The sequence below is a fragment of the Mauremys reevesii genome, linkage group 2, assembly GCF_016161935.1.
Source record: "Mauremys reevesii isolate NIE-2019 linkage group 2, ASM1616193v1, whole genome shotgun sequence".
Taxonomy (NCBI): domain Eukaryota; kingdom Metazoa; phylum Chordata; order Testudines; family Geoemydidae; genus Mauremys; species Mauremys reevesii.
In genome coordinates, this window is record NC_052624.1 from 253,270,419 (window position 1) to 253,297,365 (window position 26,947).

Consider the following 26,947-nt stretch of genomic DNA (forward strand, 5'->3'; position numbering starts at 1 on the left):
GCTTGGGGCGGCAAAAAAGCTGAAGCTGGCCCAGCTTGTGTCATACCTGCAAACTGTCATACATACATATGGTGCTATCTGAATAATCTTCAATTTTGATACATAGCTCATATTTAATTACAAAAGGTCTGTGCTGTGAAATCTGTTACCAGCTGCCTCTGTAAACTCTGTTCAACCTCTTACAACTGCAGACAAAGTCTAAGTTCTGGTAGGAGGGTTCATCTTCCATCCTGGTAATGCTTTTGGTGAGGAGGGTAACCGCCTGTCTATATGAGCTGAGGTCAAGTCCCCAGTGTACAGTGCAAGTGTGGTAGATCAAATACACTATACAGCCCTTCCATGGGGGAAACATACCTATCTCTGGCAGATACTCAAGGGGTAGGTCTCCCTGATACTTTGCTGACACTTGCATAATTTGTCATGCCAATAAACTTTCATTGAATTTAAATGAAAAATGTATGACTGGCACCTGTGTCTGCAGGACCAGTAAGACCTGAGCACCTATGACCATTTGTTTGTTTCTGTGCTTAGAGCACTTGTGCACAGATTTGACTTGGAGGAGGTAGGAAACTAGAGTGCTCAAGCAGCTATAAGCTATGAGGGTGAATCATGATTGTGGTGGGCGCATGAGATCTAGCTCGCCAAGAGTCAGATTTTGTTATCCATACTCACACTTCATGGTTAGTCCCATTCATTTCCAATTGATTACCCAAGGAAGAAGGTCCTATACCATGTGAGTAATGGTGACAGAATCTGGCCCTATGTTTTTATGCCACATGCCCCACCACAGTACTGTTCCGGGGCTGTCCTGCTTCCAGAGACTGTTTCTCTCTCACCTCTTGCTCTTTCTCTCCCTTACATTTCCAAACAACACAGAACAGTATATTTTCTCCCCCATCCCTCGGCTCCTCCCTGGCTGTTTTCCTGTTTGTTTTGGTGGATTTTACCGCTCCTTTTACAGATTGTCCAAGTTGCATTGGTCCCTCCCAGCCACCAGCCTTTTTATTCGAGTTTTTCCAGATGCAAGAAATCATTTTTTTCTTTCAACTCAACATTGATTCACTCAATGTAAATGTGAAATTAAGGGATTTATTTATTTGCAGCCAATTGTTAATGAATTTACTTCCTAGCATTTCTCTCTCCACCCACGACACATTTCTCTCACTGCTGCTTGTGACCACCCACTCCAACCTCTCTGTCATAGTGAGTCCCAGAAGTACAGCTCACACAGCCAAGACTCAGACAGAAAGAATGAACCAGACGGCTGGATTTTCCCTTTGATTCATCTGTCCCTTCTCTTTCACCTGATGCTCCAGCACTCAGCTTCCCTTTTTAGACACCCTTTGTCAGTAAGGAAGGTGCTTAGTTTACTGTGAAAAATCCCCAAATCAAATCAATTACTGTTTACAAAATTAATGAAAAGCGGACCTGATTGTTTATTGACTCTTGAGATTGGCATGATCTAAGTGAGGTGAACAGGGATTCAGAAGGGCATTAACCATCAATGGTCTGAGTCTGTGTAGCTCTCCCCTCACTACTAAATATGCCACACTCCAGCTTTGACTTCCTTCAAGGCCAGGCTAAAATCTTTGTTTCTCTGTTAGTGTTGTTGCTGAATTTTGTTGGGGTGGACTAGGTCTTGTAGATGTGAGGATGCAGGGCTTACACTGGGCTCTTACTCTGCTCCTGCCTTGCAAATATTGTGACATGCTGACTCACTTTATTTTCAGTACAGTCTAAATTGCCCAGAGGCAGTTATATGCTAAGAAATTAAACATTATAAAAAGCTTCCAGTTTTGTTTTACATTATCAACATCCAATGGCTAGACGTTGAACCTAGACAGATTCAGACTGGAAATAAGGCATATTTTGTTAACGGTGGGAGTATTTAACCACTGGAATAATGTACCAAGGGTCATGGTGGATTCTGTATCATCACTGACAATTTTTACATATAAATTGGATGTTTTTTCTAAAAGATATGCTGCTCTAGGAATTATTTGGGGAAAGCTTTATAGCTTGTGTTATACAGGAGGTTAGACTAGATGATCACAATGATCTCTTATGGCCTTGGAATCTCTGAATTTTGCAAAGTTCTAAAAAGCAGGGTAAACAAATTAATTTGCGGTTATTAAAATAAGCCTGTGAGTCAGGGTGGTACCTTAATGAGGGTGATCATAATAGGCTATAAAGTAGTAGAAAGTATGTAATGTACTGCCTAATGTCCTTGTGACCAACTTCCCTCCACTAGATATGTAATATCAGAACTGCCTTCCCGTGGTCTGAAAAGATATACACCATAATACGACGATTGTCAGTGGAGATTCTCCTTTAGTTCAAGTCAGAGGGGTTACCTACTTTAAGAGCAGGAGGCCTGGAATTCTCTCACTGCTGATGCCTATGAAATCAATGTATCGGGAGTAGAGCCTGGTGAAAGTTTTCATCCAAGGCTTTTTCTTCATTAAAAACAAACAAACAAAAAAAAACATGCTGATTTGGATTGACTGGCATTTTGCAGATTCATATAGAATTTACCAAATTGTTTAAAATAAAAAAAATTCTGAAAATTGTAATGTTTCATTTTGTCATTTTTAAAATTAAACAGCTTGTTTTTTATTTAAAACTACTTCAAAATTTACTTCAGTTTTATTAAAAAATAAAAATTGCAAATGTCAGACAAAACAAAATATTTTGTTTGAACCAAATCTAAATTTGTTTTGATTTACCAAACATTTTGAAAAAATTTCATTTCAGGTTGACCAAAACCAATTTTTTTTCATATGGCCAGGGAATCAATGAGTTATCCACACAGGTTGAATCTAGGGTGGGTGGATCTCTGATGAACCTGAAGTCTGATTGGCTAGGGGAACTAGTATAAGAACTTGTGACTGACTATAAATGTGCAGCTGATGACTCCTCTTCATGGACAATACTGGAAAGGAGGGGTAGGGAGGACACAAAATCAGAGTTGTTTCTTTTCACGCTGATGAAGTGTTAACCACTGTTAATAGTGAAAGGGTGTGCTGGGCTGGTCTTTCCTCTCACCAACAATGTAACAAATCACTTCCATTTTAGGCTGCTGAAATCTGTTGTTAGGGAAGTCCACTGCTTGTCAGGGAAGGAGAGCTAAGAAAGGACACCACCAAGAAGGCTTTTCAATGGCTATTTTGCTTCAGTCTTCACTAACTGGGACCAGATACTTAATACAAACTACAATAGGGAAAGGACAGGTTAAAGAATATTTTAACAAGGTAGATGTAGGCAAATGGAGTGTGAGCCAACAATGTGATGCAGCTGTGAAAAAGGCTAGTATTCTAGGGTATATTAACCAGAGTGTTGTATGTAAACCTGGGGGGTAATTGTCCTGCTCTACTTGGCACTGATGAGGCCTCAGTTGAAGTAATGTGTCCTTTAAGGAAGATGTGGACAAACTGGAAAAAAGAGTCCAAAGAAGAGCAACAAAAATGACCTATGAGGAAAGTAAAAAGAAACTGGGCATGTTTAGTCTTGAGAGAGAGAAAAAAAAAAAAGACTGAAAAGCAACCTGATAACAAATATGTTCTGGTCTGATATAAAGGAGACAGTCATTGATTGTTCTTCATGGCCACTGAAGGTAGGACAGGAAGTAATGGGATTAATCTGCAGCAAGGGAGATTTAGGTTAGATAAAAACTTTTTCCCAATAGCTCTAAGGTTAGTTAAACATTGGAATAGGCTCCTAAGGGAGGTTGTGGCATATCCCAGTCATTGGAGGTTTTTAAGAACGGGTTAGATAAAACACCTTTCTGGGATGGTCTAGGTTTACTTGGTCATTCCTCAGTGCAGGGGGCTGGACTAGATGACCTCTCCAGGTCCCTTCCAGCCATAATTTCTAAAATTCTATTATTAGGGCCCTAGGGTCTGTATTTGCAATGGGAAAATGACCATTTAGCACAGCAAATGAGATGACCTAACTTTCTGTTGTAGTAAATCATAAATTTTCTTGTAGCTAAAATCATACATGGGGCAAAACCCAGTTATAGTCAGTGAATAAAAGCACAGTTTGGTATTCATGAAATCTATACATTAGTTAAAAAGCTAATTACATTTAAAACATGTATAAATTAATAGAAATCTCATCCCTTCATTAATGACCAATAACCCAAGGACTCCTCCCTGTAAGGAGTACAAACTCTGGCATAAAGCTGAAGAAATCCAAATAGAAAGGGGAAGTTTTGTGGTAAAGCTATGAAATGTAAGTTCCTTATTTTTTCCTGCCATAAAAATGTGTGCAGGGAGCCTACAAAGATTATATATTTTTCACTGATAATATACTTTCATGGTTTAGAGAGCTCAGTTTACATACATTTTTTATATAACTCATAAAGCTACTGTCTGTGTCACACTGTGAAAACATCTGTTTTTGGAAAAATCACTAACAATTCCTGTAATGATCTGCAGCCTTCTGAACTCAGCAGGGCCACCCTCAGACAACTCCTGAGCCCAAAGAACGTTTGAAAATTCTGGGCATACTTATGCTATCCAGCTGACTGACAGTCTTGACTCCCAGGTTCTAGTTTTGATTATCACAGAGTCGCTGTTTGACTGTCACCTTGGGCAAGTCACCGAGGCCAACACTTTTAAACTTGAGATCAACTCTTTATTTAATTAGCTTAGAGAGTGGCCTGATGTGCAGAAGTGTTGAACATTCACAGATCCCAGAACCATACAATCAGTGTAATGAGATCTACCTGCCTCACATGTATGTGGTGTGAGGCTTTTAGAGCCTTGGATGAAAGGCAGCCTATCAATGCAAATTACTATTTTTACATGCAAAGGTTTAGCTTCTCCTATTCCCCCCGGCCATCTTTCCACACTTCTGTACTCCACCCAAATAACAAAAAGAAAATACAGTGGCTCTGTGACTGACAGCAGGACCCAAAGAGTGGGGCAGACTACAAGAATCTGCAGGTTCCACACATGTTTGAAGTTTCCACTCATCAGAGATGAAGAGAGCTATAACAAACATTTCAGCAATACTGCCCTGCTGCCGCTGCCATCTCAAAACAAATCTGAGTAGTGGGAATCCATCTTAGTTCCTCCTGAATGTCCCTATTGACTACCCTGCTGAGAGATCTCTACATTGCTATCCACAGGCATAGGACTTGATTGGCCTAGCAGGAGCTTATTTTCATACAAGCTAGTAAGTGACCCTGGGACTGTTTTTATAGCAGAAGTCAGGATTCTTAACTGTCAGATCTAGCACCACAGCCCCTACCATGCCTCTTTTGTACCTCTATTAAAGCTGCCTTATTCATAGATGGGAGGCAAACACCATCAGCCTCTGAGCTGACTTTCGCTCCTGCTCGGTCCATACATGGAAGCAGAGTGGGGAGAAAAATCTTCCCGCACTCATGAAAGCTTCTACTGGTCCCCAATGGCTCCATGCATGACAGAAGGTTTTCTGGGTTCACCACTCTCCCAAGCTTTCTGCAGCACATGCTTTCCCAGCAACTGCTGTCAAATAAGGGACAATACAGGGGAACATTCAGTTTAAAAAAAAAAAACCCCACACACAAAACAGGGTTGGTGCATAGCAAAGGCCCTGCTTTTGGCTGCTTACATAGCAACAGAATACACACACAATGATAGAAACATGATATTAGCAGTAACATAGTCCTTCTGGAATATAGTTACCTCCCAAAAAACAGGCTAAAATTTAACAAATGAGAAGTTTATTTATTTATTTATTTTTAAAGAGACAGACTCCAGGAAACACTGACTTTTGTTAACATTTCCTTTGTCAAAAACCCAGTTTTTGGTCCATGAGAAAACTCAATGATTTTGAATTAAAAAAAACATTGAAAAATAGGTCTGTTTCAAACCCTGCAAAATTGAAAGTATTGCAAAAAAATTAAATTTTGAAGCTTTTTTTAAAATCAGCTCTAGTTATTGCAAATATACTCGGGGCCAAGTTGCCCCATTAAACTTTTATTGCATCCTGTATCCATGCTTCTCTGTGCGTAGTGTGTGTCATTGGGCAGAGCTAGTGCAGCTGGGTAATGCTGGCAGATTTGTAGGATCTCCACCAGTTTTCTCACTACCTAGATTAGCCTGGGAGAGGAGATAAAAGAAGCACCTGAGCAGACTGGTTGGAATAGAGCCCCAGGAGGGCCACCATCCGCTTTTGGCACAGAAGTAGCACTACTAGATCAGAATTATCTCTTGCAGCATCTAACTTCTTCCAGGAAGGAGGAACCAAATACAGCACTTGATAGCAAGATTGGGTGTCTTTCCAAAAGATATGCTGTAATTCAACCACAAGCTGTTGAACTAGATTCAGGAGCTACTGGGTGAGATTTGTGGCTTGTGTTGTGCAGAAGCTCAGACCAGACAATTATAATGGTCCCTTGCGAGCCTTAATCTGTGAATTTGTGAACACACAACTCCTCTCTACCATGTGAAGCAAGATAATTAGACTTAATCTATGGTGGCTTTATAGGGCAAGAATAAAGAAAACTTGTGTTTAAGCCCTAGAAAGGAATGTATTGCCTTATTATTTTGCTAGACTACATGATGTTTTTAAAAAGTAAAATGTGAAGAAATACCATCCCAGCAGTCAGAGTTTAAGACTTTGCAGAGTAGCTGTCATGTTAACATAGCTTTGCTTTTTGTGTTACTCTTCTGTTATAAATGTTTGGTTCAATTAACTAAATTCCTTCAAAGCAATTACCAGAATGACAACATTCACTCATTAAAGCATATTAAGATCTGTAGTGCCTATTTTGGCAGCTGGTAAATTTTGGCTCTTCAAAAGTTGATGCTGGACTTGCTCACGACGGGCACCAGAATGCATTGCTTAGATGGGGCAAGCAGGATCATTTTCATCTGGTTTTATCTACAGAGAAACAAGGAAGACAATATGATACAATCTTTCAAAAGACAGACTCGCTACTTTGCCATTTGTCTCCCAAAGTGGTAATAACAGAGGGAGAGCACTAAGAACTGGAAAGAATGATTACAGCTCCCTTGCCCTGTTGCAGCTTTAGCCTTTGTTGCTCTCTGTTACAAGAGCTCACTCCCTTATGACAGAGGAAAACAAACAACATGCTGTTCATTGTTGCTCTGGATGAAGCTTCACACTGCCGGAGACGCTCACAGTATCACAGAAATTAAAGATAGAAAAGATAAGTTCATAATTCTGCCATTGCAGGTTTGTTCCCAGCAGTATATTGATTCATTAGTGCCTTCTATAGCTGCGTTTTACGTGAGGCAAGTAATGGCGCTTGTTTCCTGTCCCTTGGGATACTGTTCCACAGGCTAGCAGACCTCACTATTAGCAAATTTCTCCCCCAATGTTCAGCCTAAGTTTTCCTTTGCTTACTTTCATCTGATGACTCCTACGTGCCTGGCCCATCTTCAATTATTCCCCTGCCACGGGGCATACACCTTTCACACACAGGGGCGGCTCTACGTATTTTGCCGTCCCAAGCACAGCAGGTAGGCTGCCTTCGGCGGCTTGCCTGCAGGAGGTCCCCAGTCCCGCGGATTCGGCGGCTTGCCTGCAGGAGGTCTGCCGAAGCCGCAGGACCAGCGGACCCTCTGCAGGCATGCCACCGAAGGCAACCTGCCTGCCGCCCTCGCAGTGACCAGCAGAGCGCCCCCTACGGCTTGCCGCCCCAGGCACACGCTTGGCGTGCTGGTGCCTGGAGCCACCCCTTTTCACACACTTGTTGTTTGTGGTCATTTTGCCCCCTTGTTACTGTTTAGTGAAACTATAACTTTAAAAAAAAATTCTTTCTTTCTGAGTCGATCCCTTCTGCTTCTTAAACACTTAATGGCATTTTTCTGTAGAAAAGAAAATATGTGACCAATACTCTTTTAGTGGAGCCCATCTTCCTTGAGGAAAAGGTGCTGAAGTAGGGCTGTAGTAGTCACCACCAAAAAAACCTGACATTTACCAACAGTTGCCACAAGCAGTATCTGAAATAAACCTGCATTGCTCTGTTTAGAATAGGGAAAAACAAAAAGAACTGTAACTTAGATACTAAGGTGTGGTAACTTGGTTAATGCAACTCACTTTACTAATGCACATTGTACAACTGTTTCCACTTAGCATGCTTACTAAAGAGTATGAAATGTATATCATCATCATACTTGGCAATTACACAGTGTCTTCACTCACCAAAGCATTTTATACACAAACATACCTATTAGATAGGTAGGGCCTTCTTATGCCTTTTGAATATATGGGGAAACTGAGACAGACAAGTTAAATAACTTGCACTAAGTCACACAGTGAGTAAGAAACAGAACTGGGGCTAGAGAAGATTCCTGCTCTGTCACTGGGGCTGCACTGCCTTATTATCATACAGTCAGTCAGCTGATATTAACTCCTTTCTTCTGTCTTCTATCTTCTGACATGGAGCTCATCTGTCTCTTTCTGACAGATGTTTATGTGCTTGCCAGAAATATTATAGCCCTTGGCAAGCAGGGCTGGCTCTAGTGTTTTTGCCGCCCCAAGCAGCAAAAAAAAAAAAAAAAAGCCACAATCGGCAGAACTTTGGCAGCAGCTCTACCGCCGCCGCTTCGTTTTCCAGCGGCAATTCGGCGGCAGGTCCTTCCCTGGGGACTGAGGGACCCACCGCCAAAGAGCCGGATGTGCCGCCCCTCTCCGTTGGCCGTCCCAAGCACCTGCTTGCTGCGCTGGTGCCTGGAGCTGGCCCTGTTGGCGAGTGTATTGATTATGAAACGGGGCGGGGGACTGGTAACATTCTTTTTTTTTTTAAAGTTAATTTCACTAAAAAACATCAAGTTATTTCAAAATTTTCTGTAAAATTCTGTGTTGGATTTTGAGCCATTCTGTGTTCAGATTTTGTTACTGCTCCTTCTGCTCTCTCAGACCTTTTCTACGCTACTGTAGAATGATGACACTAAACTTGGAGGAGTGGTAGATACGCTGGAGGGTAGAGATAGGATACAGAGGGACTTAGACAAATTCGAGGACTGGGCCAAAAGAAACCTGATGAGGTTCAACAAGGACAAGTGCAGAGTCTTGCACTTAGGATGGAATAATCCCATTCACTGTTACAGACTAGGGACCGAATGGCTAGGCAGCAGTTCTGCAGAAAAAGACCTAGGGGTTACAGTGGACGAGAAGCTGGATATGAGTCAACAGTGTGCCCTTGTTGCCAAGAAGGCTAACGGCATTTTGGGCTGTATAAGTAGGGGCATTGCCAGCAGATCAAGGGATGTGATCATTCCCCTCTATTCGACATTGGTGAGGCCTCATCTGGAGTACTGTGTCCAGTTTTGGGCCCCACACTACAAGGAGGATGTGGAAAAATTAGAAAGAGTCCAGCGGAGGGAACAAAAATGATTAGGGGGCTGGAGCACATGACTTATGAGGAGAGGCTGAGGGCACTGGGATTGTTTAGTCTGCAGAAGAGAAGAATGAGGGGGGATTTGATAGCTGCTTTCAACTACCTGAAAGGGGGTTCCCAAAGAGGATGGATCTAGACTGTTCTCAGTGGTACCTGATGACAGAACAAGGAGTAATGGTCTCAAGTTGCAGTGGGGGAGGTTTATGTTGGATATTAGGAAAAACTTTTTCACTCAGAGAGTGGTGAAACACTGGAATGGGATACCTAGGGAGGTGGTGGAATCTCCTTCCTTAGAGGTTTTTAAGGTCAGGCTTGACAAAGCCCTGGCTGGGATGATTTAGTTGGGAATTGGTCCTGCTTTGAGCAGGGGATTGGACTAGATGACCTCCTGAGGTCCCTTCCCACCCTGATATTGTATGATTCTAGGATTCTACTGGGGTAAGTCAACCTAAGTTATGCTACTCCAGCTACATGAATAACGTAGCTGGAATTGACGTACTCTAGGTTAATTTACTGCAGTGCCTACACCGCGCTGCATCAATGGAAGATGCTCTCGTTCTGGTGGAGTACCTGAGTTGACCGGAGAGCGCTCTGCAGAGACTCACTAAATCGACTCCACTGCATCCATTGCAGCAGCGTCAATCTCCGTTAAGTGTAGCCAGGGCCTCAGATATAGCTCCCTTAAAAAGGGGTGTGTTATCTCAGCAATGGACTTAGCTCAACTTTTTCCTTGTTCCTCAGATTCAAGTTTCATTCAAGCACTGAATTCATCCAGGCTCCAGCTCAGTTATCCAATAGCATTTCCTCTGTTTGGAGCTTTCATCAGCAAGAGCTCTCCCAAGCATGGGCTATAGAACCTGCCATGTGTTTTCATCACTCTCCAGGAGTGTTCAGCCCACAAAAACCTGTCACATACAAGAGGGGTTGCAATATTTGTTCTGCATATTTTCAGAAAGGAAAGTAGGAAAGAGTTACCTGGGAGAGCCACACTTCAGGGATACGTCTATTTTCCTCCCCTGCTGGACTGGACTGAGCCCACTTCTCCATATGGTGCTCGCTCAACAGGGACAGGCTGGCAAACCTATAAGAGAACAGTTCAGCTCTTTCTTATTTGTTTCCCTCTGCATTTGCAAATTGCATACAACCAAAATAGAAGCCTGTTATTTCCTAGCTCCCAACCTACAGTATTTCAAAGTGCCCAAGAGAGTCTGACACTCAGCTCCTATCAACCTTTAATTGGGGTTGGTTGGCTTATTCCTTTAACTGCTGTTGAAGCCATTTTTAGGAACAGTTGGCCTTCTCCCATCTCATTTTACTGTCACTCCCCTACCACTCCCAGCCCATAATCTAAGCAGGACCTAGAGTGTTGGGGACTCTCTCAGTAACTAGTCATGTTGTTCTGACTACAGGCAAGACAAGTGGGTGCAAGATGTCCCCTGCCCTGTAGATCTGCACACCACCCCTAGCTCTTGTCAGAAAGAGATCAGGTTTGGTTGAAGTTGCTTGTAAAGACATTTGCTCTTCATGATTTGTTTAGGGAAAATTCTCCCTAGTTCTTTCTGATGGGAAATGTAAACTGGCACAGTTACTGTAGTCTCAGAAATCCTGTGACTGCCAAGTCTGTCCTTAGCTCAATTGTGAATTTGCCTCTGAAAAGATACATACAGTCCAGTTTTGTTCTTTTGTTTTTCCAGTGCCACAACTAATCTCAATCCCATGTGTGGGTGGCTGGTTTAGCCATAATACCAGAATCTGGATGTAATGGCGTTCTGACACCAAGGCTCAGCACTGCTGTGGAGACCCGCTAAATGAGCCTCTCAAATTGAGTATTAAATAAATCATGGACCTGTCCCAGACGTGTAGATGAACATCCTGTGTATTTGCTGGTGTAATATGGCTCCAGAAAAGGTTTCAGTAGTAAACTACCATTAGCATTAAATGTCATTTATTTTGCATTAGAAACCCACAGAGCCAAAGATAAACAATGAAGACAGAGTACTAGTAATAAAGTGCCCTGGCTTGCAAAGTGCTGAATGCTTCTAGCTTCCAATGAAATCAGTGGAATTCAGGGCACACAGCACCTTGCAGGTGATGCTCAGCACCTCACAGGATTGAGCCAAAGGTAACAGTTGTTAAGCAGAGCTGTGGAAAAAGCTTGACTACTTTAGGAATGGTTGAGAAAGTACAATGTAGAGATGCATTATGTAAAGCAGGGGTTCCCAAACACAAAATTCTTATAAACATTGAAAGGAGAACATAATTTATAAAAGAACCTAGGGAGAAGTTTAAATGATTTCAGGGCAAATATTGTGCAAAGAATCAAGAATACTCTGGGTCAGATCCTCATTTGGTGTACATCGGGATAGCTCCATTTTACCCAATTTACACCAATCTATACCATCTATATAAGAACTGTATATGATCCAGACCTTCTTTTTCATTTGTGAAGCTAAATAAACCGTAATCTTCTTTTAATTCTCAGCAAAAAGAATATATGTTTTTAGGAGGTTGGCAGAGAGAAAAACCCTATTTGTATTATGTATGTTAATTAGCAGGCAGGCTACCAATTCCTACAGGAAATGTGTTTACAGAGAGGAAGTCAGTTGGGAGAGAGAGAGAGAGACACAGACAGACAGACACCCACTTAACCTTTGGCACATATATTTCATCAGGCCAGCAAGAGAGAAGTACTGGAGCAAACAATATGCCCAATTAATTGGTTTGGAAACATTTCAAACAGCAAAAAGCTCACACAGATGTTGATCTGTTTCACTGCTAAGAAAGTGTTATGAATATTATTGATTCAGGGCAGGATTTTCAAAAGCACCTAAGTGCTTTAGAAGCACACTTCACTTAGGTGTTATTGAAATCTCCCCTTCCTCCCCCTGAGTCAGCAGTGCTAAAGCAGCAAAAATATTTCTCATGACCAGTACATGACCAGTGAACAGGCATAAAATAGTCAATCTAAGTATTTCACAGATTTCCTCCTTTAGTAATTTAGACACTGAGAACTTGATCATGGAAAATGCTGAGCATCAGTTTGATCCAGCAAAGCATTAAGCACATGCTTAACTTTAAACATATGTGTAGTCCTACTACTGGAACTGCATTGCTGGATCATAGAATCATAGATATGTAGAATTTCTAGGGACCTCAATAGGTCATCTAGTCCAGTCCCTTGCACCGAGGCAGGACTAAGGATTATCTAGACAGTCCCTGACAAGCATTCTTAAAAATCTCCAGTGACTGAGAGTCCACAATGTCCCTAGGTAATTTGTTCCATTGCTTAATCTGGTCCCACAACGTGCTTGCAACCCCTCCCAGCTTAGTATTGTCTGCAAACTTTATGAGTGTACTCTCTAAGCCATTATCCAAATAATTTATAAAGATATGGAATAGAACCAGACCCAGGACAGCTCCCTGCGAGACCTCATTTGATATGCCCTTCCTGCTTGATTGTGAACCATTGATAACTGGGTCTAAGTAAACTTTTCCAACCAGATGTGCACTCACCTTATAGTAAATTTATCTAGACTATATTTCCCTAATTTGTTTATGAGAAGGTCATGTGAGACAGAATCAAAAGCCTTACTAACGTTGAGATATATCACATCTACTGCTTTCCCCTTATCCACAAGGTTGTTACCCTGTCAAAGAAGGATTTTAAGTTGGTTTGACATGATTTGTTCTTGATAAATACATGTTGAGTGTTTCTTATTTTCTTCTACATGCCTACAAATTGATTATTTGCTCCATTATCTTTCCAGATATCAAAGTTAAGCTGACTGGTCTATAATTCCCTGAGTTGTCCTTATTCCTCTTTTTATAGGCAGGTGCTATATTTGCCCCTTTCCAGTCCTCTGGGGTCTCTCCTGTCCTCCATAAATTCTCAAAAAGATAATCACTAATGACTCAGATCTCTTCAGCCAGTTCCTTAAGAATTGTGGGAGGTATTTCATCAGGCCCTGCCAACCTGAAGACATCTCACTTGTTTAAGTTAAGATTGTTCTTTACCTATTTGAGCCTCAAATCCTACAGTCTTCAGCACCTTGCAGGATTGATCCCCAAATATCTAACTATGAAAGAGCTAGAAAATTGCTGATCTTTTTTTCACAATTTAGGATCTCATTCTGTGAGGTGCTGAACATCTATAACTTCTGTTAGGTCAATGGCGATTACAGGTGCTCAGAGCTTTTCATGATTAGATCAGTGTGACCACCTGTACAATAAATGGGACCAAGATTTCAAAGGCACATGATCCCAACCTCCAACTTACACTGATATACATGAGAACTGGAGTTAGCCCAGGTGTTTGTGTGTGAAAAGAGGAAGAGCAATAAAACTCCAACCTACGGGTTCACTTTCTTCAGTCTGGGCACATTTTGATCACAAAGGCAAGTGAAATAACCACAAAAACCAAAACTTCTCCCCCCACACACCCCAAAAAATGCTAGTTTTCCTCATATTGCACAAAGATTGCAAGTGCTACAGCAATGTATTGTTTTAATTAACCTCATCCCGCTGCTTGATTCTTTTGTAGACATATTCAGGGAATGGTTTACGTGTAATGTATTTTCCGTCTCCTGCTGTGACATTGAAAACTCCATCTTTGTACACCACTTTGCCTCTTGAAATTGTCACAACTGGGAGCCCATGGCAGATCATTCCTTCAAATATATTGAAATTGTTGGCATGGTGATGTGTCTTTGCAGATATAGTCCTGTGTTTTCAAAACAAACAGAAACCCAAATAAATTACTATTACCCTTACATTCTACTCCAACATGAAGCACCAAGAAATGGAGGGGGAAAGAATTTAGCAGCATTATTAAACTGCAGCTTTGCACTATAGATCATGGAAGCAGCTGTAAAAATAGAATACAGCATTAACATTTTATTGAAAAGTAATTGCATTTCAAAAGAATAAAAAGGGGTTTCAAATGAAAGGGACTTTGCAGCCTTCAATGCAGAATTTTCCACTGCAAAGAAGTTAGTGTAAAAAACATCAGATCCTTATTTTTGGACTTATCTCATAATTTAACAAATAAGTCTATGTTCAAAATCACAGCCTGGAAAAAATGTGTCCTTTCAACCAAAGTGAGCTCGCAACACCTGGTTTGAAAAGTTTGGCTCTAGCAAGTAAGAGATTGAGAAGTATTAACAAGACAAGACCTTGGAGAATCAGAATATGGTAACGAATATTGGTCACTGCTAGATTGGCCTGGATTTGAACTGGTGACCTAGAGCTCAACACCACGTCCCTACGCTATGTTACTTTACTGGGGCTATGATAATACTACTTTGCACTTGTAGTATCATTCCTCCAAGGATATAAAGCAATTTATGTTAATTAAACATCACAATACTTCTTTGAGGTAGATGAGCATTATTATCTTCAGTTTATAGATGGGTAGACTAAGAGACAGAACTAAGGGTACGGCCAGTGATGAGTTGCCAAAATCTTAACAGTCGGTTCCCTATAAAAAGTTCTGATTTAAGGGATGTGCCACAGTATGTATTTTTTGTACCAATAGGGTTGCCATACATACGTATTTTCCTGGGAGGAATTTTTAAAATTTAAAAATTCCTCCTGGACAACGATTTAAGAACCAAAAAGCCTGACATGTCCAGGAAAATACGGACGTATGTTAACCCCACCTAAAGTTCTTTTTTAAAAAGATGGGCCTGAACTAGAAATGAGCTCCGGTTCACATGTGTGGGTCCCCGACACTCCCTGGGGGTGTGCTAGGGTGACCAGATGTTCCGATTTTATAGGGAAAGTCCCGATTTTTGGGTCTTTTTCTTATATAGGCTCCTATTACCCCCCCCCACCCCCTGTCCCGATTTTTCACACTTGCTGTCTGGCTGCAGACAGGGGCATGGGGCAGGGCTAGCTGGAGGCAGGAGGTGCGGGACCGGCTGCAGGCAGGGCAGGGGGCGTGGAGCTGGCTGGAGACAGGAGGCTGCGGGGGTGGCTGGAGGCAAGTGGGTACAGGGTTGGCTGGAGACGGGGGGTTGTGGGGCTGGCTGGAGGCAGGGCAGGGGCTGGCTGCATGCAGGGCAGGAGGGAACGGGGCTGGCTGGAGATGGGGGGTGGGGCTGGCTGGCTTCGGGCAGGGCCACAGGGGGTGCAGCAGGGGCTGGCTGGCTGCAGGCAGGGGGTGCAGGGCTGGCTGGCTTCGGGCAGGGCCGCAAGGTGGGGTGCGGCAGGGGTTGGCTGGAGACAGGGCAGGGGGTGCGGCAGGGGCTGGCTGTGGGCAGTGTGGCAGGGGTTGGCTGGAGACAGAGAAGGGTGCGTGGCAGGGTCTGTCTGCAGGCAGCGGGTGCGGGGCTGGCTGCAGGCAGGGCAGGGGGTGCGGCAGGGGCTGGCTGCGGGCAGGGCAGGGGGTGCGGCAGAGGCTGGCTGCGGGCAGAGTGGTGAGTATTCATGGGGAGAGACACTCAGAGCAGCCCGAGCAGCAGGACGCAGTCCATACCCAGCAGAGCAGCTGGGGACCCACCAGGCAGCAGCGGGAGCCCCAGGGCCAGGGGTTGGGCAAGCAGCAGCAGCAACAGGGCCCGTGCCCAGGGCCAGGCAGTGAGCCACATGGCTCCTGCAGCGCAGTGCCTCCGGTGGCCAGAGAAGGAATTATATCACTTCCTGGCCAGAGCCCATCAAAGCCACAGCGCCCCCTCACAGGAAAGTGGGTTAACAACTGGTTCTAAAACTGCTTCAAAATTTAACAACCGGTTCACGTGAACCGGTTTGAACTGTCTCCAGCTCACCACTGGGTACATCTACCCAGTGAGTGGTTGCAAATCTCAGAGGCCAGACCAACAGACTTGCGCTCACGCTATGGCACTAAAAAATAGCTGCGTAACTGTTTGGGCTGGAGCTTGGGGTCTGAAGCTTAAGGAAGCTAGATTCTCGCTAGAGAGGATCAAGGGAGACTATGCCAGGTTGGGTAAGACGCTCAAGGAAATTGAGGCTCAGGTGATCTTCAGTGGGATTCTACCTGTCCCTAGGGAAGGGCGCCAAAGGGGTGAGAGGATCGTGATGATTAATAGTTGGCTGAGGGAGTGGTGTTACAAGGAGGGCTTTGGGATGTATGGGCACTGGGAGGCTTTTGGGGACAGACAACTGTTCTCAAGGGATGGGCTCCACCTAAGTAGGGAAGGAAGTAGACTTCTAGGAGGGAGGCTGGCTCATCTGATTAAAAGAGCTTTAAACTAGACACTGGGGGGAGACGGTCGGGAGAGGTCCTAGTGCTCTCCACGCCAAATTTTCACATTGGGAGTGAGGGCAACAAGATAACAACAGATATAGCCAAAGGGGGGCGGTTACGTGTAAGGAAGAGGGGGGGGACAGATTCTAGATCTACAAGTCATACTGGAAGTACTGTGTCCCTACCGAGTTGGGTGAAAAGAGTGAGAGGAGCCCAACAGGAAAAATTAGGATGTTTGTTCACCAATGCGAGAAGCTTAGGTAACAAAATGGAGGAACTGGAGCTCCTGGTCCGGGAATTGAAACCGGATATCGTAGGAATAACAGAAACATGGTGGAACGGTAGCCATGACTGGAGTACAGGTATGGAAGGGTATGTGCTGTTTAGGAAAGACCGATGCAAAGGTAAAGGTGGGGGAGTAGCACTGTATATCAATAATGAGGTAAAATGTAATGAGATAACTAGCGCTGCAATGGACAATACAGAGTCTGTTTGGGCAATGGTCACATTGGGGAAGAAAACTACCAGAGCCTCATCCAGGATAGTGATTGGGGTGTGCTATAGACCGCCAGGATCTAGCTTAGAGATGGATAGAGAGCTCTTTAATGTTTTTAAGGAGGTAAACACTAATAGGAACTGCTTGATCATGGGGGACTTTAACTTCCCGGATATAGATTGGGAAACAAATGCTAGTAATAATAATAGGGCTCAGCTTTTCCTAGACGTGATAGCTAATGAATTCCTTCATCAAGTGGTTGCTGAACCGACGAGGGGGGATGCCATTTTAGATTTGATTTTGGTGAGTAACGAGGACTTTGTTGAGGACATTGTTGTAGGGGACAACCTTGGCTCGAGTGATCATGAGCTAATTCGTTTCCAAATAAATGGGAGGATAATCAATAGTGCATCTGAGACTAGGGTGTATGATTTCAAAAGGGCTAATTTTACTAAATTAAGGCGACTAGTTAGGGAAGTGGACTGGGCTAACATATTTAGGGATCTAAGGGCAGATGACGCCTGGGGTTACTTCAAGTTGAAGTTGCAGGACTTGTCAGAGGTATGTATCCCGAGAAGGGGGAAACGGCTCATAGGTAGCAGTTTTAGACCGAGCTGGATGAGCAAGCGTCTTAGAGGGGTCATTAAGAAAAAGCAGAAAGCGTACCAGGAGTGGAAAATGGGAGGGATCAGCAAGGAAACCTACCTTATTGAGGTCAGAGGGTGCAGGGAAGCTGTGAGAAAGGCAAAGCGACGAGTGGAGATGGACCTAGCGAAGGGGATTAAAACCAATAGCAAACGGTTTTTTAGCCATATAAATAGGAAGAAAACCAAGAAAGAAGAAGTGGGACCGCTTAAAACTTTAAATGGAGTGGAGATTAGGGATAATCTTGGAATGGCACAATATCTGAACGAATACTTTGCCTCGGTCTTTAATGAGGCTAATGAAGGGCTAAGGAATAGCGATAGAGGGACTGATGGGAATGAAGATATGGGGGTAGACATTACGGTATCTGAGGTAGAAGCCAAACTTGAACAGCTTAACGGAAGTAAATCGGGGGGCCCAGATAATCTTCATCCTAGAATATTAAGGGAATTGGCGAGGGATATTGCTAGCCCGTTAGCGATAATCTTTAATAAATCCCTAAATTCGTGGATTGTACCGACTGACTGGAGATTAGCTAATGTAGTTCCTATATTCAAGAAGGGGAAAAAAAGTGACCCGGGGAATTATAGGCCTGTTAGTCTAACATCTGTAGTATGCAAAGTCATGGAAAAAATCTTAAAAGAGAGTGGTTCCGGAGCATGAGGCCGATGGCAACTGGGATAGATTACAGCATGGATTTACGAAAGGTAGATCGTGCCAAACCAACTTGATCTCCTTCTTTGAGAGAGTAACAGATTTTTTAGACAAGGGAAATGCGGTGGATCTCATATATCTGGATTTCAGTAAGGCGTTTGATACAGTACCGCATGAAGAACTACTGGTTAAATTGGAAAAGATGGGGATCGAAATGAAAATCCAGAGGTGGATAAGGAGCTGGTTAAAGGGGAGACTGCAGAGGGTAGTATTGAAGGGGGAACTGTCCGATTGGAGGGGGGTTACCAGTGGAGTTCCTCAAGGCTCGGTTTTGGGTCCGATTTTATTCAATCTATTTATTGCTGACCTGGGAACCAAGAGTAGGAGTGGGCTGATAAAGTTTGCGGATGACACCAAGTTGGGGGGTATTGTCAATTCGGAAGAGGATCGGGATATTCTCCAGGGAGATTTAGATGACCTTGTAAACTGGAGCATTAGTAACAGGATGAAATTCAATAGTGAGAAGTGTAAGGTTATGCATTTAGGGATGTCTAACAAGAACTTTAGTTATAAGCTGGGGACGCACCAGTTGGAAGTAACGGAGGAGGAGAAGGACCTAGGAGTCCTGGTTGATCGCAAGATGACTATGAGTAGGCAATGTGATGTGGCCGTTAAAAAAGCTAATGCGGTCTTGGGTTGCATTAGGCGAGGTATTTCTAGTAGGGATAAGGAGGTGCTAGTCCCGTTATATAAGGCGTTGGTGAGACCTCATTTGGAGTATTGTGTGCAGTTTTGGTCTCCCATGTTTAAGAAGGATGAATTCAAACTAGAACAGGTACAAAGAAGGGCCACTAGAATGATCCGAGGAATGGAAGGCCTTTCGTATGAAAGGAGACTTGAGGAGCTCGGTTTGTTTTCCTTAACCAAAAGAAGGATAAGAGGAGATATGATTACACTCTTTAAATATATCAGAGGGATAAATACCAGGGAAGGAGAAGAATTATTTCAGCTCAGTGCTAATGTGGACACAAGGACGAACGGATATAAACTGTCAGTCAGGAAATTCAGGCTTGAAATTAGACGAAGGTTTCTAACCATCAGGGGAGTGCAATACTGGAACAGTCTACCGAGGGAAACAGTGGGGGCGAAGGACCTCCATGACTTTAAGATTAAGCTAGATAAGTTTATGGAGGGGATGGTATGATAGGATAACGGGCTTAGTCAATAGGTCAATTATGTGCCTGGTATGATATAACCTTTTCCAGAGGGTTTGGCTGGAGAGTCTTGCCCGCATGCTCGGGGTTCAGCTGACCGCCATATTTGGGGTCGGGAAGGAATTTTCCTCCAGGGAAGATTGGCAATGGCCCTGGAGGTTTTTCGCCTTCCTCCGAAGCATGGGGCAGGGGTCACTTGCTAAGGAGTGGGTGGATCGGCTTATGTGGCCTGCATCTTGCAGGAGGTCAGACTAGATGATCATAATGGTCCCTTCTGATCTTGAATTCTATGATTCTATGAAGGGGAGGGGCTTCAAAGCCCAAACTCCAGCCCAAGCTACAATGCCTACACAACTATTTTTAGTGCCAGAGCCCAAGCCCAAGTCTGTCAATCTGGCCTGTGAGACCTGCTGTATAGATGAACCCTAACATGGGGTCCCCAATGCGGTGCCCGCAGGTGCCATGGCGCCCGCCAGGGCATCTAACTGTGTCCACGTACTGGCTGGCAGACAAGCACCCGCCGAAATGCCACCAACAAGCTGCATCATCCAGAGGCGTAGCCGCTGAAATGCGGCATTTTGGGGGCGATGCCTATTCATGTTGCTGCATTTCGGCGGATGCTCATCCACCGCCACAGTCCTCCGTGGCGCGTCGTCTGGCAGCCGCCAGATGAAAAAGTTTGGGGACCACTGCCCTAAGAGATGAAAGGATTATGTAAATGAGGAAATGGACCAGAATAACTCTTCTGTAATAGCTCCCTGTGTGGACATTCTATTCTGGAATAAAAATCACCATCTTCTGGAATAATTAGCATGATTTATGTATAGCTTATTCTGCAATAGCTATTTCCGTACTGACAAGCCCTAAGTGGCTACAGAGTCAGCAGAAGAGCTGAGATTAGAACTCAAATGTCCTGGCTCTTTTCCCCTGGGCCTAACACATGGCCTCCCATTAAGTATAGGATGGGGAGTGTGATTTTTATTTAGTTATTTTCCATTTCCCCTCTGAGTTTTAGTTTTACTTGGGCATTTTGCCTTTTTATTTTTTACATTTACATTTTCACTTACTGAACATGGTTTGGAAGTAGCCAGAGATTTTCAGCCTTGGCCACTCATGTTGTACAAAAAAGTATTATGTATGTGAAAACACAGTCCTGAACATTATTTCAGAGGCCTTACTTTGTGAAAGAGTTTTCAAAGACAAAGCTAAGATGGTATTCCCTATGTTCATCAGTTTCCAGAAGAGCAATTATATTTTTAATAAGAGCAATACTAAAAATCTTAATACCTGACTGACTTTGAATAAGTGTTTTCTTGAGGGTTTACCATTTTCAATAGTGTTCATGCATCAAGTACTTTAAAGGATTAATTAGGCAAACAGATGCAGGAAAATCTTAGTGATTGCACTACCACACTTTTCCGATTTTTTTGGAAGAACATGTAGTTGTCCTTTCATATTGATCGGTAAATCATGAAGACTTAGTGGAGGTGATTGCTTTTAAGTGTTGTAGCAAATCTGTGGCAGCTGACTTTTCATTAGATACCTCACATGCGCTGTATTCTCAATGGCTGCTTTGCCCAAGGGAAAAGATGCTCTTTATTTAGCACGCTTTAAGTAGAAAACAGACACATACACATGCTTCAGTGTCAAGATCATCTTCTTGGTTATACGCATCTCCGAGATGGAAGAGATGGAAGGAAAAGCTCAAGAACATTCTCTCAATATTGATCAATCCCACCAAAAACTTTGAACCAGTTCACCCACCAGCGTTAGCAATAACTATAGACAGAGTGCATCCCTGTGAGCAGCCTTCTGTGGTACCTTTATGGGTACAACTGCCACAGTGGTGAGTAACAGTGCCCATGATGGAATTATCCTTAGGGATCATATCCTATCATACATTAGCACAGAGCCACTAAACTCTGGAAAGGTGTCAGAAAGATGTGGAAGCTAGCTAAAATCCTTAGCCTCCCTGATGAGTGTACTTCAGCATACTATAGCAGAGGCACACTAGGTGGGCATGTCACCAAACAAAAAGAGACACACAAAATTCATAGGAGATGGCACAAGTAAGAAAGAAATCCAATGGCAGTGATAAAAATTTACTAGATAACATAATGGATTTTCTGGAGGCTGCCTTCCACAAAGCTCCTTTACAGCAGTGTAATACAAGTATTAATCTTCAGAAAGTACAGCACGATCTAAGTACAGTCTCCTTAATAGCCCTTGATAAAATAAATTAATTGATTGATTTAAAAAAAAAACCTCCACAGTTACGTGTGACCTTTTGGAATCCCTGGTAATAGCCATAACAGTTGAAGTGTCCCAGTACATGCAAAAGTAGAAAGAATGACCGAACACCTGATTAAACAGAAGCCAGAGAAGCACTGATTGACCCAGAGAGCATGACAATACAATTTTGCATCAAAGTGTTTGTTGTTATCATTGACAAGATCATCATTGAGCAGCATTACCAGGAAGCTTCTGAAAGTTCCTGTATTTGCTTTGAATGATATTGACTGCTCAGCTAATGGCACTTGCATTTGAACTGCTCCTGCCAATTTTCAATCTAAGTGCCCAAATCTGCCATCTTTACTGGGGCTGAAAATGGTACTGTTTTGAGCAATGGGATTTCTGGTGGATTAAGGAATTACTCAATGTAAGGAAGGTATAATCTGACTGAAAGCATCCAAGACCTGAACAAGTGAGTACATTGATGAATTTAAGTACTCCAACTTTGGTTACTAATTACATAGGTTCTTGTTCCAGGCTAGACATTATCAAATGCAGACTGAGATCAACCATAGTGGGACAGAATGAACACAGCCATTTGGTTTAGTAGGATTATTAAAGTAATCAGGCCTGGTTCTTCTCTTGCTCACATCACTGGAATATACTGACTTCAGTAAAGCTACTTTGGATTTTGAGTGAGTGAGTGTGCGTATATAGGGAAGAATAAGATCTTCTGAAAATATCATTGCACATGTGTTACACACACACAATTGTATGTGTCCTAGTATTTTTAAAGACACCTTTCACCATGGTATCTAATTGCTGGTATTTAATGTATGAAATGTTCAAAATTATGCTCACACTTCAAAGGGGTTAAGAGCACCACGACATCACAAGTTGCTCTGCTAACACGTGTTTCTCTTTCTTATGTATAATAACAAGCAGTCTCTTGGCAAAAAGTTGTTACCTTGTGTGGCTTTCCCCCATGTACAGCTGGGGCTGAAGATTGACAAAAAATGTGACAGATACAGGCTGCAGATTTTTTTTTTTAAACGAGTGCAGATTTGTCCACCAACATTAGATAACTAGAGCCTATTGAAGTCAACATAAAGGCTCCAATTGATTTCAGTGAGCTTTAGATTAAGCCTGTTAAAGCCTGACCCTGCAAGAAGCTCTGCTCCCATTGTCTTTGCAGGGCCAAATCACTACTTGTCCATGTTTCTTGGGCACTAAAAGGTGTCAGCGAAACAACAGCTGACAGTATGTGTGTTGGTATGCGCACATTGCTGTGCGCTCCCCACTGACCCTCCTATTTGGAATGTAACATTTAATTGCTTTTGTTTCATTGGGGTTTGGGTTCTCAAAATGCACACACACAATACAACAGCCAATGAGAGCAATCAGGAGTGAGGGGGGAGTTTCAATCAACATGTATTGCACGTTCATGGGCAAAGCCTGAATTAAAAATAATAAAGGTCAGTGAGTACAACACTGCACATCTGCTACCCACACACATTTTCCCTAAGATTCTTCACTCAACTCTTAAGTACAGGATGTACTGGGGTGCTGTGTGTGTTGGGGTCTGTAAGACGATGCCATGTAGCATAAATACCATAATATTACAGTTCTTTTCCCACTCAAGTGCTGTTTAATCAATACTTAAGTACAGGAGCTTAAAATAATACTAAATTGGTAGAAAATAAGTTACTGCTGCCTTGGGCTTCCAAGTAATTTTTATTACATCTTTTCTAGTATTTTAATTAGTTTGTCTATTTGACACGTCTCTGCTCAGACTGCTTGCTGCTATGCAGAAAGCATTACAACTAGGAGACTGAGGTTTTTAAATACATACACAACTGAGAATTATGCACCACACTTTTTCTGCAAAAATAACTAGTGAATCCTGCAGAAATAGGCCAAAGATTTCAATGTGAAATGGACCCTTAAAATGAAAGTCTTGGCCAGACTGGTGGAGTGTTGGAAATGGAACCTGTGTCAAGTGCAATAGCTACTGGCTCACTGAGCTGTCACTCTGAATCCACTAGATTCTTATAACCTGAGGAAGAAAAGCAAAGCAAAGCAAAAAACACTCAGCATGCACCAAAACCACCCAACTTGCTGTTACTGTGCAATGACACAGAAGGGCTAATGCAGCTGATTTTGTAGGTTTTTTTTAACTGCCTCACATCACCATTGGTAATCTTTCAGAGAGATGTCAGAATCTCCCCTGCGGGCCTCCTCCGCCAGGCTCCACTCCCAATTCTCCATAGTTATGAATCAGCACTTGTCCAGTTCTTTCCACTAGTAACATCCAGTGCTTTAAAACTGCAGCCCCGTTGCTTCCTACCAGGGGGACTGGACTGAGGCATGTTAGTGACACTAATGATTTTGTTTCAAATGGGCCAGCATCTAACATTTATTAATAAATAAGAATGCAGCTATTATGAAATTTCAAATCATTGCCAAAATGCAACAAAGCTCATGAGCCTGCCTGTGCATAATATTTCAAATGGTTGAAGGCTGTCAGCTAGCTTCATTTTTCCAGTAGGTTGTGTGTGCCCTCTTCAGGACTTTTGGTGAAACATGTAAAGATGCTACTAGTGAGAATTAGCATCACCTGTATACTTAGGCGATGCCTACACTACAGACCTTACAGCAGCACAGCTATACCTCTACAGCTGCTCCACTATAAGGTGTCCCATGTAGCCACTCTATACCAAGGGGAGGGAGCATAATTACAGCACCCATCAATGAGCAGCAGTAGCCATGTTGGTGGGAGAACGTCTCCTGCTGACATAGCACTGTCCACACCGGCGTGTCTGTCGGTGAAACTTATGTCAGTCGGGGGGTGGGATGGAGGGGGGAATCTATTTCACATTCCTGACTGACAGAAGTTTTACCGACAAAAGTGCTAGTGTAGACATAGCTTTAGTAATGTACTCGTCTCACAAACCACTTTATGGGTTCAATCCTGCTCCTGTTACACTCAAAGGCAAATCTCCCAATCCCATGCAACAGGTCAGGATCAGATCTTAAACAAAAAATGAATTTTCTGAACGTAAAATTCATCTGTCCAAATAAGGAAGCAGAGCCTTCCAGACTGAAAAGATACCCACAGAAAAATGGCACCTTTGCAGTTGGAGGTGAAAGCTGTTGTGGCAAAGAACTTATAACATACACTCACCAGTGGGTTACACTAACTTAACTGGTTGGGGCAGGGGCAGAATGAGGCCTGGGCTCCACCCTCTTAGACTAGGCACTAGCCTAGAGCAGCCCTCGCACTTTCCTTGAGTTCAAGGACTAGGATTGTGCTAGGGCCCTTCGCAGGGAAGCCAGGGATGCTTGTTTCCTGTTCCTGCCTTCTTGCACTGGTGGGAGGCTGAACTTAGCTAGCATGGATCATAGTTACACCGAGGTCTCAGTGTGGTTAGTGTCATGTACTTCTTGTATAGAGTGGGTTGCCTGGCTGCTACTAGCAGGTCAGGCTCCTGTATCAGATATACATGGATTACAAAGCTTCCTTCTCAGAGATACACTCCAGATGTGTTCACTATAAAGGTCTTTTAAATGCTCTGCCGGGTATGGCTAAGGTTAGCTTAAATACAGCATTTGACACCCAGCGCCACCTTGTGATTGAACTGTATAATAGAGTTTAGCACTCCATTAGTTAGTTTTACTCTTCAGACACAGGGGTATTTAGTATAATGTACAAACCTTGCTGTTTTTCTATCAGGTCAGCAGTCCAGAAAAACATTTGCAGTCTGTCTAGACATCAAAGACGTCTGATTAGATACAGTACTGTAAGTGCCAAATAACCTGTGAATAATTTATGTGCAGACAGTGCTATTAAAATAAGACCTACCCTCACCCCACCCTGGGGACTTATTGCAATACAAAATGCTTTCACATTTCTTTTTCCCACATAAAAGGCTGGATGAACAGGATTTAATTACTCAGACCATACCTTGTAGCTTTTGGGTCCCAAATAATGATGTCAGCATCAGAACCCACAGCAATTCTTCCCTTTCTCGGGTAAAGGTTAAAGATTTTAGCTGCATTTGTGCTGGTAACAGCTACAAATCTGTTTTCATCCATTTCACCGCTGTGCTGCAAAACAGTACATGGAAGCAAACACACTCATTTTGTCCGGAAGGAATTAAATAAATTCCTGTAATCAAAAACACATGGCTGAGTGGTGTAGCGGTGTCAGCTAACACCACACCAACCTTTTCAATAACTATCTGTGCTGTATTGATGACTTTAAATGAAACATGAATATAATACCACTGACACACACATTGTAATGTTCATTAGCTGAGTTTGATACAATAATTTTCTTTTAACTTTCCAAAAGTGGTACTTCAAAGAGCAGCTGCCTATGGATCTGATCCCAAAGCCAACTGAAATCAGTGGAAAGACCCCATTGACATCAGGTGACTTTAGATTAGGCTCTATAATCCTTCTAAATTTCACCAGTAGCTGCCACATGCTCCAGATAGCTCTGGTAAGTATTAAGATGCAAGAGAAGAATCATTATAACAAGGTGGACATTAAGATGGTCTGTGAATGGGTAACAAGGAGGCAAGGCAATACCGAATTGTGCAATACAGAAAGGTGGTCTGCAAATCTCTTCCCTACTGTTATTACTCAATAAACATTCTGGATTAAATGGTATAGAACAGTGGTGGGCAAACTACAGCCTGCGGGCCAGATCCAGCCCACCAGCCGTTTTAATCCGGCCCTCGAGCTCCCGCTGGGGAGTGAGGTCTGGAGCTTGCCCTGCTCTGGCACTTCAGCCAGGGAGCAGGTTCAGGGGCCACTCGTAGCGGGTCCCAGAAGCAGCTGCATGTCCCCTCTCTGGCTCCTACACATGTCCCCCCTCTGGCTCTGTTCCCACCATAGCTCCCATTGGCCGGGAACCACAGGGTGGTTCAGGGGTGGTGCCTGCGGATGCCACCTGGCTGCACCTGCATGTAGAAGCCAGAGCGGGGCCATGCCACTGCTTCCAGGAGCTGCTTGAGTTAAGCGCCACCCAGAGCCTGCACCCTGAACACCTCCCTGTGTGCCCCAACCCCCTTCCCCAGCCCTGATCCCCTTCCCACCCTCCAAATCTCTCAGTCCCTGCCCGGAGCGCCCTACTA

General features: G+C 43.3%; 1 protein-coding gene across 2 annotated transcripts in view; it reads right to left on the reverse strand.

Moving 5' to 3' along the window:
• Positions 1–4,338: 4,338 nt before the first annotated feature.
• Positions 4,339–26,947, reverse strand: part of DPYS (dihydropyrimidinase) — a 59,017-nt gene continuing 36,408 nt past the window's right edge. Inside the window, exons 7-10 of one of the 2 annotated variants that reach the window (XM_039527006.1) lie at positions 25,771–25,913; positions 13,874–14,081; positions 10,337–10,442; positions 4,339–6,876 (exon numbers count right to left, since the gene is read on the reverse strand). In XM_039527006.1, the coding sequence (XP_039382940.1) occupies positions 10,365–10,442; positions 13,874–14,081; positions 25,771–25,913 (429 nt within the window). In that variant the 3' untranslated portion in view covers positions 4,339–6,876; positions 10,337–10,364. The remainder of the gene's footprint in view (positions 6,877–10,336; positions 10,443–13,873; positions 14,082–25,770; positions 25,914–26,947) is intronic. The other variant, XM_039527005.1, reaches the window with a different exon arrangement.